Consider the following 14,874-nt stretch of genomic DNA (forward strand, 5'->3'; position numbering starts at 1 on the left):
GGACGTAACATGGGGAGAAGAAAATAAAAGCTGCTTCTTTCCCAGAACAGGACTTATAGGAGAAGGGGAGAGGGGTTCTGAAGAGTGGACCAGGCACGTGTGTACTTCGTTTCCCTCTACCGCTTTGCTCCAGGTACATTGAGAATGGGGGTGGGGTGGGCGTTCTCTAGATCACAGCCCCATCTCACTGGCTTTCTAGGGCACCCTCAGGTGGCGTGGATGTGTGGTGCAAGCCAGCAGGGCAGCCGTGACAGAGGAACAGGTGACCTTCAGACCAGCTGGGATGCATCATCCCCGTTATAGCTGGAAAGAGGGCAGGGTGGGGGTGTGGGGCGGGGAGGTGGGTTACATTCTGGGGGAGCAGAGGGAAAGCAGGTCAGCCAAGCCCAGCGTGAGATCCTTTTTCCACGGTTTTCCACTCACTCACGTGGGACCAGGCAGAATGGAGACATCTTTCCACACAGAAGAGCAGAGGGCCCTCGGGAGCTCCAGACTCCTCCGCATCCCCCTGAGACCACCGGACCAAAGCCCCCCCACATGCTCAAAACCACCCCAGGAGAAAAGCAGGGGAGGGCAGCATCTCGGAGAGGATGTAGGTTTATCCAGGGGAGACTCAACTCAGGAACCCATCAAACTCACATTTGGACGAAAATGGTAAAACTGGTTAGATGAGCTTGCTAGGACTGCTGCAACAACGTACCACAGACAGGGCGGCTTAAACAACAGAAATGTGTTGTCTCAGTTCTGGAGGCTGCAAGTCCAAGATCAAGGTGTGAGTGAGGTCCGTGACTTCTGACCTTCGGATCTGCTTCAAGCCTGTCTCCTTGGCTGGTAGGTGGCCACCTTCTCTGTTCATGTCATCTTTCCTCTGTACCTGTCTGTATGAAAACTTCCCGTTTATAAGGACACCAGTCATATTAGATTAGGACCTAGATGAATTAGGATTAGATTAAAGACTTGATTTTAACTTGATTACCTCTGCAAAGCAAGTCATATTCTGGAGTACTTGGGGTTGGGACATCAAAGTATGAATTGTAGGGCGACACAATTCAACCCATAACACGGATAAAGCTCAGGTTTTTTTGTTTTTTTGTTTTGCTTTGCTTTCTGCCAGTGCAGTGGGGTGGGGGGTGGGCGATGGAAGGGTTTGAGAGGGAGGTTATAAGGAAGACCAGATCAGCTACAGACAAAGAAATTCCATTTTCTTCACACACCCAAATTGTAGCGAGCATTCAATGTACCACCCCAATACATAATTTAGGCAGATTTGTGCAGCCTCCTGAATCAATGGCCTGCATTAGGCACGGCCCCCAGAGATAATAAAGCAAATGCAGTCTTGTCGCTCCAGTAAAAGAAAAAAAATGGAATAAAACATTACAACAGTGAGAGCTAGCAACTTTTAAAGCACATGATATTTTCCAGGTACTGTACGTGTATTATTTTATTGAATCTTCATGCAACCCTAGGAGGCATTTCTGTTACACTTCCAATCTGACGGATGGGGAAACCGAGGCTCAGAGAGGAAAAGTGATGTCCCCAAATGGGCCTGATTCCAGAGCCTGTGTGTAGTCTCACCGCCCACCCCACCAGCTCCTTTCATGAGCTTTTCTCAAAAAATCCAAAGAATGCTTTCCTCTGCTCCAAGGGAAGAGGGGATTGGTGGTGCAGGGACCCAGACACCAGGCTTGTGGGCAAAATGCTCCGGTTAATCACATCTTCCAGCTTCCCAGAGCTTGAGTGTCAGGCCTCAGAGCTCAGCTCTACCTTAGCTTCTTCGGGGAGAACCCAAAAGGAGATTGCAACAACAATAAAAATATTTCTAAAAAGAAACACAACCTGAATGTCCATCAACAGGGGTTGGCTAAATAAACAGTGGTACGTCTACTAGGTCTCCTAGGCAACCACTGGAATAATCAATGCGTTCTAGAAGAGCACTTGCTGACTTGATTACACAGTGGATAAAAAGGTTATAGAATTATCTACAAATCTTTTTGCTGGATAGATATTGAAAGATATACAGACTAGACTGCAGATCACAAACAAAAATATTAATCCCCACATTGTCCCTGAGGTTTTAAGTGATTTTCCTTTTCTTTTTGCTTGTTCATATATTTTAATTTTTGTTCTGTTTTGTTTTGCCAAAGACTGTGCATTACTTACTATAAAGAAAAGGAGGAAATCATTACTCTCAACGGGGTGGTGTTTAAAGCATTTTGATTTTTCTAAGAAATAAGTTCCTAATTTCTTTTTTTTTTTTAATTAAATTTATTGGGGTGACAATTGTTAGTAAAATTACATAGATTTCAGGTGTACAATTCTGTATTACATCGTCTATAAATCCCATTGTGTGTTCATCACCCGGAGTCAGTTCTCCTTCCATCCTAATTTCTAAGAGCTGTCCCCTCTCAGGCCTTCACTGTATTTTTGCGCAGATCTGAGAGTCTGTGTTTCCTCGTCACAAGGGGAATTGGCAGCGTGAGCAGCTTGCTTGTTATTTTTTAGAGCGTCTCCTGTCCACCCCAGGAGGCTCCTTTTCTTCCTGACATAGACCCCTGATTGTGTTTGAATGTTCACTCCTCTCCTATGTGTCTTCTGGGTAGATCCTGATTGGTCAAAGCCATCTCCTTTCCCTGTCACTGATTGGTGTAGCAGTAGCCATGTGACTCAGTTCCAGCCAAAGAAATCTGAAGGGAGCTCTGCTGGGGGCCCTGGGAGAGATTCCCTTGCAACATATTGAAACATTCTCTCCTCTTTTGCTCGATGCTACATAAGATGGAAACTATCTTCTGTCCAGGAGAGATGCCATCCTGAGGACAAAGCCCAGCCGCTGAAGATGACAGAACACAGAAAAGGAAATACTCTGCGTCCTTGATGTCATCATTCGGCTACTGAATTCCCAACCTGTAGGTGTCCATATTACGTGGAGTGCGCTTTCTTCATTGCTTCAGCTATTTTGAGTTGAGGTTTCTGTTACTTGCAGCCAAATGCATCCTAATTGATATTATCTTATTTCTTTCCACTTGTGCTTGGTTTATTTCAGACTGTGAGCCCAAAGAGAAAGGCCAACTAGAGTGGATAATGAGACTTTCATTCGTGTCATTTATATTCCCAGCGTTTGAAGATACACCAATTTTGTGAGAAAAAGACTAAGCTGTTAATGGGAACAGACAGAACAGGGAACAAAGGAACTGGGCATGGAGACTCTAGGTGCTTGTCCTCGCCCATCTCTGATGGTTTGTGGGACTAGTGTCCCATCAGGGACCCTCAACTCAACTGACCATAAGGACCTTGTCATCTGACACATTAAGATCGAACAAGCTGTTTCCACGGGTCTGCCTGCATCCTTGAAGATGCTACGGTCAGGGGACCAGGATAAGGTTTACAATCCAGGAACCAGAAAGGGGTGACATTTCACATTCCAACAGGATTAATGATTCCATCAATCCCTGGAATGAACCTGGACGGGGATCAGGGAACCCTCACTCCATTCCCAATTTCTTGTCCCTTTAACCTGCCTCAGTTCCTGCAATTCCACCTTTGGCATGCCATTCTTTTGAGTAAAGCAGTGCCATCTCCCTGCTGCTCTTTCAAAGGAGGGAAAGAGCTGTTGGATCAGGTCACTCTCTTACTTTGAGGAATCAGGGATGTGGGAGCAGTTGCTCACAGCGGCACCCTGGCTGCCAGAATCAGCCTCAATTCGGCAACTCCAGCCAATACGTGAGTCTTCTCTCTCTAACTCTTGAGAGATCCAAGGCTTTATAACAGGAAGTCTTTCTCTGTTCTGTACTAATTGCTCAGTACCTAATTTATTTAACTCAGGGAGCAGCATATCTAGTGAAAGAGTGTAAGCCACAAAGCGATACAGATATGGGTTCAAATCCCAGCTCTTCTATGCACTGATACATTGTAAGATTCATGAAAGTAAGGATGGTGACAGCTGCCGTATCCCCTAGCACAGTGACTGGTATGTAGTAGGTGCTCAGTAAAAATCCGTGGATGGAGGGATATCTGTGTGGTTCTGGGAAACTTAACGTAACCTCTTTGAGTTTCAGCTTCTTCATCTCTAAAGTTATGGTGGGTTTACCCTGCAGGCTTCTAATGGGGATGAAATGGGATGATGGGTGTGGAATTGCCTCTGGCTGCTCGTCTCCATGCCTGAAATCCCATCACTCGTCACTCCTACCCAGTAAAGCACAGGGGCCTGGGCATCATAGTAAACTGCCTGCCATCCACCAGGGGCTCACAGGCTATTACCAGCCACTAGCTAAGGATGAGCGCCTCCTTTCCCACCTTCCTGTATGTGTCCCCATTCAGCAGCACCACCATCGGGGAGCCATCAATGGATGCCAGGATCTCATTCATTCATCCAGATGTTTGCTGTATGGGCACCAAACAACTGTATGATGGACACCAGGGAAAGATAATCCTGGGTTCTGCCTCTGTGGGGACAGAGTCCCAGAGAGCCATTTCCAGGCTCTTAGCCTCAAGTGGAAAGGTGCTGGCTTGCGTAGTAGATGGCCATCCGTTGTGGCTGGTTAGCCATTAGCCACTGATATAACTGCCGTGGCTACGCTGGGAGGTTAGTTGGTTGGTTGGCAGAGAAGCAGACGCTGGTTGTGGGTTGGTTGGCAGAGAAGCGGACGGCGGATTACTCATCGTATGGCTCCTGCTTCCTGTGTCTCCAACGCAGCTGCCAGCGAGACTATATAGTGGTGTGACTCCCCTATCTATGGCTCTGTGGGTGTTCCTTTTTGGCCTCACCATGTCCTGCGTTCTTGTGCGGGGAGTGGGAGCTGAGACCCTGCATGACAGCCTCTCTCAGAGGTAGGCATCTGGGCTTCTGGGACACTTGGGTGTCAGGTGTCTGGCTGTGCTTTTGGCCATCGCGTCACCCAGTGCCCAACACAGACCTGGTGCCCAGGTGACTGCTCCTCCCTGATTTCGAAGTGGAAGGATAAATACAGGAAGTTTGTGGTCATGGTTGTACCAGCCAAATCCTTAACAGAGTCCTGGGCTGGACAAAAACTACAAAACAATAAAAGCAGGGGCAGGAGAGGGAGGGGGGCATCTGGTTCCTTTATTTTCAGGCTGCAATTAATCAGACAAAGGGGAAAGGAAAGCTGAGGGAGAAGCATTTAATGGATACTTCCATCTTGTGTGACTTTCTAACAGAACAGGGGAACTGTGGCCTCTCCACTTCCGACTAAGTGGCCTGGGGCCTCAGTTTTGATGTCTGTGACATGGGCGTACTCATACCATTCCCAAGTGTTATCAGTATGGGGGAAAAAATGTGAAAACACTTTACAAATGCTGTATTATAATAGTGCTTATCATGAAACTCGACGATGGTGATAAAAATAATGTCCACTTGTGGTTATTTCTTCATTCGTTCAACAAAAATACTATGAGCACTTTTCTGTGCCAAGCATTGCTCTGAGTGCTGGGGATACAGAGGTGAGCCAGACAGACACGGTCCCGGTTCTGATGGAGCTCACAGCCCAGTAGGGGGACAGACTTAAGGCAGCGAAACACATAAATAGTTATTCCAGATGGCAGGAAGTATTATGATGAAAATAAAACAGGGGATCTGATAGACAGTGAACGGGGGTGGGGGGCTGCTTGGAGTGGCAGGATGGGTCAGGAAGGACCTCTCTGAGGAAGGAGGTGACATTTGAGCTGAGACCTGGGAGAGAAGGAAGCACCAGTCATGCCAACAGTGGTCTGGGGCCAGAAGGAACAGCAGATGCAAAGGCCTGAGGTGGGAACAATTTGGATGTATTAGTGTCATTTGGGTCTGTTTGTTGTTTTTGAGAGTCGGAAAGGCTTGCCTGGTTGGAGAGCAGCATGAGGTGACAATGGAGGAAGTGCTGCTGATCTTCCAGGGCTTTGCCAGCCCTAGTGAGGGGTTTGGATGATTGTACTCTGTGATGGAAGTTCGCTCGGGCTGCTTTGTGGAGAGTGGGTTGTGGGGGGCATGCCTGGAAGTGGGGAGACCAGTGAGGAAGCTGATGATCCCAGTCCAGATGAGAGAGAGTGGGGTATGTGAGCCTGGCACCTGCTAAATGCTTACAAGTGGCATCTCATTTAATCCTCACAACAACCCTGTGAGCAGCAAATTCTTGTACCCATTTTACAGATGTTAAAACTGAGGCTTTGAAGAGGTTGAGTAGCTTACCCAAGATCATAACACTTAATCCTAGCCCTAACCCTAGCTGATATAAATGGTGGAGCTGGAATTCTAGCCCAGGCGGTCTGACTCCTGAGCCCATGTGATCCTGTGTCATAATCATCAAAGGCCCTTTGAGTCAGGGGACAGGGCTGGGGTGGCCCCTGGGAGGGCTCAGTCCTTCCTGAGACTCTGCCTCTTTGGATGGACCCTGCGGGGAACCCCTCCCTCTAAGATGCTCTTTTGAATCAAAGAGAAGTCCCCAGACAGACCTGGCCCTGTCCAGAGCACTAGTGGAAGTGGGAAGTCATTCCTGCAGACACCATGAATTAATCTGCTCTTAAAAATACTTTCATTGAGGCATAACTTGCTCTAGTAAGTGCATTCATCTTATACGTACAGACAACTGGGTTTCTACATATAAAGACAGCAGTGGAACCACCATCTAGATAATACAAAGGGCAACCATCACCTGTATCCAGGACAATTTCGAAGGGTAAAGTTTGTGACCCGGACGCAGCATGCCTCCCCTTCAGCCAGGATTCTGCTGGAAACTCCCCAGTGCCTCCCAGGTCCTGCCAAGTGCAGCTCTGCCCCAAAGCCTTTGTCAACACTCTAAGAAGTGAAGAGGGGCCTTAGTGAATGGCCAGGTCTCTAGAATGGAGGTGCTTTCAAAGTCACTCCCATGAGCATTTTCACATGTATCTTATCTCACAGCAGTCAGTCAGTGAGGTAGGAGGTCCCAATCTTATTTGCTAAGAAGCCTCGGTTTCACCATCTGTAACATGGGGAGATGGAAAGGGATGAAATCAATGGAGTCGAGTCTCTTCTAAACTCAAAAATCCTAAGATTCCCAGGGCTGCGAGGAAGTGACTAGCTCCTCTAGACACCACTTCCTCCCTCCAAAGGAAAAAGCATCCCCCCCCACCTCCTCAAATTCTGACCCTTGAAAGAGAGTATATGACATGCTTGCCCTCCTCTTCCAGGGAGGAGGCTCCTCAGAGGAGTTTATGTTTGCAAGTTACTTTAGAGTCAAACAGACTCTAATCTGTTTGACTCTAAAGTAACTTGCAAACATAAACTCCTCTGAGTTTGAATCCCAGCTCTGTCACTTACTAGCTGTGTGACACTAGGCAAGTCCCTTCACCTCTCTGAACCCCCATTTCCTCCTCTGTACATGGAGATAGTAATGGCCCCTACCACAAAGGTCGCTGTAAGGATTCAACGAGATCATGAAAGTAAAGTTCTTGGTGGCACCCAAACCTTGGACGTGCTCAATTCAGATGACCCACGACTAATGTTGTGTTGCTTTTGTTGAAGCTTTGAGCACAAGGTGAGTGATCTATAAACCTGTGTTTCCTCCTCCCTCAGCACCGCTCTCCTCACCCCCACCTGCCCATTGACCAGGTCTCTAGAGCAGTAGCTGGCTGACACACCTGGGGGTATCCCATCGCTCAGGGGGAGAGACTGCTGGAAGATCCCCCAGGACAGAACGCGGTGACCTCCAAGGTTACACCCCAAGTCCAAGCGCTGGGAGTCTTGTCTGCATAAATTCCCCACAGCCACCACCAGCAACTGCAGCATTAATATGCCTCCATTCCTTGTAGGTTAATATATGGATTATTTATAGGGCTTTATTGTGTGCCCAGAGGGCTCCCCTGAGCAATATAATTGTGCATTGGGAGGTAAATTTGAATAATATTTACAATTAATTTCCATCAATAAAGCAACGCACCAAGCCCTCTGTACAGCTGAAATGGTCCCTGGGTTGCTTTCCCACTAACCACTCCCCTGAGAAAGCATGGGGAGCTTTTAAATCTCTCTCCAATAGTCCACGTCTCTCAGGCTGTAACTTTGTTCCCCAGTCCAAGCACCATCGCACTCATTTGGAGGCAGCAGCAGCCCCCACCGCGAGCTGCCCCTCCTGCCCCTCTCCAACTTGTCATCCCCAGAATGGCCCAGGCATCGGGCATCATTTCAATACCAGGTCTGAGCACGACACTAACCTGCACAAAGCTTCCCCTTCAATCTCAGGGTCCCACGGTCTGGCCCTGCCTCCTCTCCATCCTACATGGTCCATGCTCCGTCTACCTGCTCTGTTGTAGCCCCCAGCCCCTTCCAGCCCCTCAAGTTCACTCTGCTCCTTCCCACATCAACACCGCTGCCCTGCCCATTCTGTTTCCTCCACCTGGAGCACCTTCTCCTGCACCTCCCACCGAATCAGTGCCTACCTGTCATTCCCTTCTCCAGGGTCTCTTCCCCGAGAAAGTGTCCTTGACCTCTGGACAAGGTCAGAGCCCCCTACAATGTGTGCATTGCCCTTACTGAGCTTCTTTCCCATTCAGAGGGTGGGGTTTTGTTCTGTTTTGTTTGTAAATCATTGGCCGTTTCTCCCACTAGCCAATAAATGAGCTGAGAAGGACAGAGATTGTACATGGCCCGACCATCCCTGTATGCCCAGTACCCACTACAGGGCTGGCCAAAGCATAGGTATTTCATAGATTTTTATGGAATGGTTCAACGGGTGGAGATAGAGAGAGGTGCTTATGCTAACGGATGGGTAGGTGGATGGATGGATGTGTGAATAGATGAGTGGGTGGATGCGTAGGTGAAAGGATGGGTGGATGAATGTGTAGGTGGGAGCATCTGTCCTTGGATAGCCTGACGTGGTGCCAAAGAGCACAGACTTGGCAGTAAGGCATCCTGGAGTTCAGTCTCCTATCTGCCATGGCTTGCTATGTTATCTTGGGTAAGTCACTACCTGTCACATATCCTTGGTTGCTAGGGAAACTCAGTGAGTGGAGGGAAGTTTTTTTCAAGATGCATGCTTCTTGAAGTCCAAGATTTAGGGAATGGTAAGTTGGGAATTTCAGGGTCTCTCCTACAGGCTCACCACATAGCTGTGTGACTTTGGACAGGTCACTTGGCCTCTCTGAGCCTCGACTGCTATTCTGTGAGGTGGACAGGGAAGGCAAGGGGGAGTTTGTGACAGGAATCTGCTGCACTGAGCCCCACTCTTGCTTCAGTCTCTTCCTTCCAGAGAAACTTCGTCCTCAAAGGGAGGAAGCAAGCAAGCCCTCTATTGAATTATTTCATGGCTTCTTGGTAGTTCTGAGTACCACACCCAGAAGCAATTATCCAAATCTGGGGTTTGGCAACCACAGGCCCAGGGTGCTCCAGCTTCAGCCAGAGCATAGCATGTTAGGGAGGAACGGGAGAGGGAGGCCGGTGGTAGGAGTTGGGGAATGAATCACTGATGACTTCCATCCAAGCCAAGCACCACTTCCTTTAGCAGATTTCTCAAAGGGCAGTTCCCAAAACCTCAGCTCCCTCATCTGTAAAATGGAAAAGGCCTGGGTGAGATGATTTAAAGGGCCCTCCTAGCTCTCACTATTGGATTCTCTTTTCTCCCGCCCATCCTGGCCCCTAAGCTCCCCCCCCACCTTGCCCTTTGTCCCCCCCCCTTCAATCCTCCTGTCTTTCTCTCCTTCCTCTCAAGAGCTGGGGAAGCTGGGAGCGCAGGCAGCAACCCTGGTTGAAAGGCCAGCTCCATCATTTACTAGCTGTGTGACCCTGAATAAGTGAGGTCCGCAATCCAACCCCCCCTTTCTGCATCCCCCACATCATCAGCTGGTCCTCTTCTCAGAACTATTCTGAGGGTTTGATGACATTTTGTGCCTACACATGGAAGAGGCTTAATAAATGCCAGATTCCTTTCCTTCATCGTCACTCTCCCTTTTTTCGTTCTTCCCTCACCCTTTCCTCTCGGGACCTCAAATACCACCTTCTCTTCTAGCGCCTCTGCCTGATTCCCAGCAACCCCTGGGCCCACCCACCCCACCCAGGAGGCGGCACTGCCGGCCCTATGCTGAGTCCCAGCCACCAAGGGAGGGCTCTCGGGCACCACGTGGGCTTGTCTGTAGAGTAACGCAGGTGAACACACCTTGGGAACCACAGGGACGTGGTGTGTGACCGGTGGAGACGCTCAAAAGAAGCGGTAGGGACGAGAGTGAAGGGGACGTTATGTTTGCATTTAAGCATTTGATGGGAAACGACAGTTAGAACAGGAAGACCGGTGCAGCAGCCAGAAAAAGGAGGTCTAACCCGAAGGAGGAAGACAGCTGGTTTGAATTTTGCTCCTGTTCATCAGCTTTTCCAACAACAAAATGATTTCCTGGCCCTCCCAGCCTGGCCGGTGTGCAGCCCAGGAGACGTGAGGCATGGGGCCCAGGAAGCAGCCCCGTCCTGGGGGGGGGGGGGGGGTCAGAGGCCCTAGTGGCCGACGACTGTCTCTGGGACCTAGAACACGTCCCATGCTGCCTTGTACTTTAGTTGCTTCACCTGTGAAGTTGGAGAAGGGGGTGCTGGGGAGTGGGGTCCTGGGTGATAGTTAACGCCCCCTTTTTGTTCTCAGACTGTCCTAGTACAGATTGCTTAAAGCAATCGGAAGCCCCAGCTTGGGATCAATTCAGAATTGGCTCATCATAAACACAACAACCCAACCACGAAAGAACAGTTTGTCTCTTAACGAGGTGTGATTCCAAACAGCCCATGGCCTCGGGAGCTTGCCCAGCGCCTATGGAGACATTACATCTGTTCACTGCATCTTGGAGAATTGGCTTCACAATGAACGGGGCTTGGAAGAGAACAGAATGCGGACCCTCAGAGGCCAAAGGGCCTCTGGCCCACAAGGGCTACTTCCTGCCAGGCCTCTCTCTCCACTGCCTTCTCTGAGATCTCAGGGGTGCAGGAGCTGGTGGGCGCGTGTGGACGGGTGTCAAGGGAGCTGGAGGCCAACTGCATTTTCTTTGCCATGTTGGGTCATTTTTGAAAACTATTTGCAAAGCTGGCTTCAAGGCCACTCGGATGTTTACATTAATCGGCTGAGGAATGTATTTTCATGGTCCAAAACCCAAGCCCTTCTCAGAACCTTAAGATTCCACAGCCTTATCTGAGCCAGACAGGCCTAGGTTCAAATCCAGGCTCTGGCAGAAACCAGCTGGGCGCCCTCTGGCAACTTACTTAACCTCTCTGAGCCTCTGTTACCTTATATGTGAAAGGGAAGTAATACATAATTGTACCTAACTCGGGGCAGTTGTGAGGAATAAATGAGATACATGTAAAGTTTTTATCATAGGAAGTGCTAAATAAATGTAGGCTATCATTATAGTCTAGAATATTTTCAATAGATACATTTTCCATAGGACCAGACAGAGCCTCTGGCTAGCTGTGTGCCCTCGGGCCAGTTACTTGCCTCCTCTGAGCCTCGTCTTTGTCATTTGTAAATGAGGAAATAACAGTCTGTAGCACAGGAAGTTGTCCTATGAGAGGAGAAAAAGCAACATGGCTGCATACACGACGAGCTCTGTGCCTCTGGCACCCCATGGCCTGCATCTCAGGAGCACAGTTCTAGGAGTCAGGCTCCAGACTCCGCTTTGAGTTCGGTGTCTGAGCCCTTGGACACGCTTATCAGCCCTCGAGGCGCTCCCAGGTTGCTTCCAGAAGCTGATTTTGGATTAGTCTCCAGCAAGTCTTTAGGAAGTTGAGGTGGAGGAGAAATGCTCCTTCCTCACCTCTTGTCCCAGAGTGTTTTACTCTGAGCAGCTTCAGCCAGAGCCAGGGAAGGGAAGGAGGGAGGAACCCCTGGGATGGGGTGGGGACTGCTGGTGAAGCTGGATCCTCAACCCAGCCACCCCGGGAACAAATACAAAGTGAGAACACGGCTTGGGGAAAAGGACAGGCACCACCTCCACGCTCAAAATAGCTACAGCCCAAAGCACCGTCACGCTCAGTTCTAGGGTGAACTGCTTCTTGCCACACCCTTTGAAGGACCTCAAGTCCTCACTGCACCCCACTTGTCTTGCCCTCACAAAGAGCCCACATGGCCCCTCAGGACCTGTTCCCCATCTTCTCAACTGATCTGAAAGCCAAATTCATGGTCCTGGGAGTTCATGGGCTCATACGTCATCTTCCCCTCCCAGGTAACCTGTGTGTTTACACACGCCCGAACCCAAAGGAAGGGCTTGAGGGGCGGGATTTCTGGCTGGCTATTGAACAGGTATGTGGGGCGAGGAAGAGGTATGTGGGGCTCACACTAGGAATGGACCCTGTCAAGTGTTGGTGTCATTCCCGGGGAGCACACAGCAGAGCATGTAATCTCGCTCTTAATGCTGGTCACAGCTCATGGCAGTGTTTTGAGAATTCTCCCTTTTTTCACTTTGTGTCGGTCAAAGCTGGTCTCCCCAAAAGCAAGGGATGCTGGCCCAAAGCTATGAACCGCACAGCACACCCTGTCCACCATGCCACTGGAAGAAAGGGGTCCTGAGCCCCGGATGCCCAGCTCCAAACATTGTTCAGCCCCGTACAAAACATGGTGGGTATTGGTGGGTACTGAAGAGGTCCCTGCCATGGTCTTGAGAAGGCAGAGCTTTGGACTCCAAGGTTGGGAGTGTCCACTGGGGTCTCCCAGGTGAGGATCAGAGCATGCTGGTCTCCCTCCCGTTCACCGAGGACCTCTCGTTGAGCGACGACATCTTGGTAAAGCTCCTGTGGCTGGGGTAGGGGGAGTGGCCCGTGTCCTCACTCAGAGCATTGACCAGGCGGGAGAAGAAGGCCACCTTGAACTTCTTGAAGTCCTGACCCATGAAGACGTACAGAATGGGGTTCATGCAGCTGTTGGCCGTGGCGATGGCCGTGGCCAGGGGCAAACCCAAGCTGAAGACGGACCCAGGCATGGCGGTGTGGTGGAGTTCCAGGAGATAGAGCGTGTGGTAGGGGCACCAGCAGCAAAAGAAGGTGACGATGATGGTCATGATGATCTTGAAGGGCTTCTTGGTCTTGGCCAGGCGGTTGCGTCGCAGCTTGCAGACGATGGTGAAATAGCAGGCCGTGATGATGAGGACGGGGATCAGGAAGCCGCAGAGGAAACGGGTGACGGTCACCACCATGTGGCGGCCAAATGCCACTGAGTCCAGTCGGGAGGAAGAGGACGACGGGGAAGAGCTGGCCGCTGACAGGCTGAAGTTGTTGAAGCAGGTTATCTTCCCGTGCAGACGGGCTGTGTCCCGGAACACGAGGGATGGGGAACTCAGGAAGAAAGCCAGGAGCCAGATAACCACGCAGGCCACGTAGGCCAGACGCACGTTGCGGTGGTTCTGGGACCAGACCGGGAGCAGCACGGAGATGCAGCGGTCGAAGCTGATGACGGTCAACAGGAAGACGCTGGTGTACAAGTTGTGCATGAGCAGGAAGCTGCTGAGCTTGCACATGGCTGTCCCAAAAACCCAGTGGTAGTCCATGGCGGTGTAGGCGATGTGGATCGGGAGGAAGACGTTGAACAGGAAGTCTGCCACGGCCAGGTTGAGGAACCAGACGGTGTTCACCGTCTTCTTCATCTTGAAGGTGGCCATGAAGATCACTAAGCCGTTGCCCAGGATCCCGAGGAAGCAGACGATGCTGTAGACGGCCACCAGGAAGATCCTGACCGCTCTGCTTTCAGGGGGGGCCAGCTCCTCCAAAACCATGATGGTGCTGACCTCGTCGGAGTAGTCATCGTAGGAGGTGTTGTAATCCTTGTAGTCCTCGTCCCCCATTCTCTGCAACGAGGAGACAGGGGTCATGAGAGGAACCTTGAACGCAAGTGTTAACTAGCAAGACCAACACTAGCAAGACCGACATGGTTCTCCCCGGTGCTGAGCAAGGCCAGTTTGGTGGTTTAACTACTTCTTGTTTTGCTGGTTTTATTTATTTAATGAACACCTCTCTGGCACCTCCTACGTAGCAGGTGCTATTCTAAAGGTTTGATATATATAAACTCTCTTTGTCCTCCCAACAACTTTGAGGTAGGGAGGTTATGAACCCATTTTTCAGATGAGGAAACTGAGGCACACAGAGCTTAAGTTACTTGCCCAAGGTCATACAGCTGGGAATCAAGCCCCAGGTTCAGAGTCTCTCCTTTGGACAACCGTGTTCTGCTGCTACTCTGCGACCCTCCCGTTCCCCTTACAGTCTGGTGGGGGAGACAAACATTCATTAAAAAGTTCCTGAATCATGGAAAAATCTCAACGATGCTAAGTGCAATGAAGAAGAGGAGCAGAGCACCATGAGCTTGGTTCCAGCCATGTTTCCCAATCGCAGGGGACAGTTATGTTAGCATTCTCTGGTGCTCTCACCTTGTCAGTGGTCCCCTGCTGGTGCTTTTTGGAAATAGTTCAGACCACAAGAGTCCCTCCCCGTTCACTGTTATGGTGTCCGAAGCTCTCCAGCGTGGGTCCTCGGCCAATCAGTCCCTGTGCACAGCTGGAAACACCTGCAGGGAAAAACAAGGAGGCAGCAGTTGGATCCCGGTCTAAGGGCCAGAGCACTGGGTGCACCAGGAGCCACAGAGAGGATCTATTGTCATTACTTCCAATTTACAGACGAAGCAGCAGAGGGCTGGACAGGTTCAGTGACATACCCAAGGTCACTCAGCTCGGAAGTGGTGGAGCCCCTTACACCCAGATCAACTGCTGGACCCTTTCTCCCAAACCCCATTTCCCCACCATAGCACATCCATAAATGACAGCCTGAGTCAGGGGTGGGTACAGGGGAGAGTATGGATGGATCGAAGCAAACAGTGCTAGGGCAGGACCCAGAAAACACCATTCCAGGCCATGTTGGGCACCCAGAAGACAGAAGAGGAGCTACCCAGAGCACCCACTATGTGCCAA

The 14,874-nt window shown here is 50.2% G+C and overlaps 1 protein-coding gene and 1 long non-coding RNA gene across 10 annotated transcripts in view; one reads left to right on the top strand and one right to left on the bottom strand.

Annotated features, from left to right (window-relative positions):
- The first annotated feature begins 372 nt into the window (after positions 1-372).
- Positions 373-5,280, top strand: LOC148757323 (uncharacterized). Its single transcript, XR_016022391.1, has 2 exons — positions 373-831; positions 2,773-5,280. It is a non-coding gene; the product is annotated as an uncharacterized LOC148757323 (long non-coding RNA).
- Positions 5,056-14,874, bottom strand: part of CMKLR1 (chemerin chemokine-like receptor 1) — a 48,153-nt gene continuing 38,334 nt past the window's right edge. For all 9 annotated transcript variants that reach the window (XM_074321805.2, XM_019757483.3, XM_019757485.3 and 6 more), the window contains 2 exons: positions 14,338-14,474; positions 5,056-13,761 (listed from right to left, as the gene is read on the bottom strand). In XM_074321805.2, the coding sequence (XP_074177906.1) occupies positions 12,643-13,758 (1,116 nt within the window). In that variant the 5' untranslated portion in view covers positions 13,759-13,761; positions 14,338-14,474 and the 3' untranslated portion in view covers positions 5,056-12,642. The remainder of the gene's footprint in view (positions 13,762-14,337; positions 14,475-14,874) is intronic.

The sequence above is a fragment of the Rhinolophus sinicus genome, chromosome 9, assembly GCF_057876585.1.
Source record: "Rhinolophus sinicus isolate RSI-liver-muscle chromosome 9, RSI-T2T, whole genome shotgun sequence".
NCBI lineage: Eukaryota > Metazoa > Chordata > Mammalia > Chiroptera > Rhinolophidae > Rhinolophus > Rhinolophus sinicus.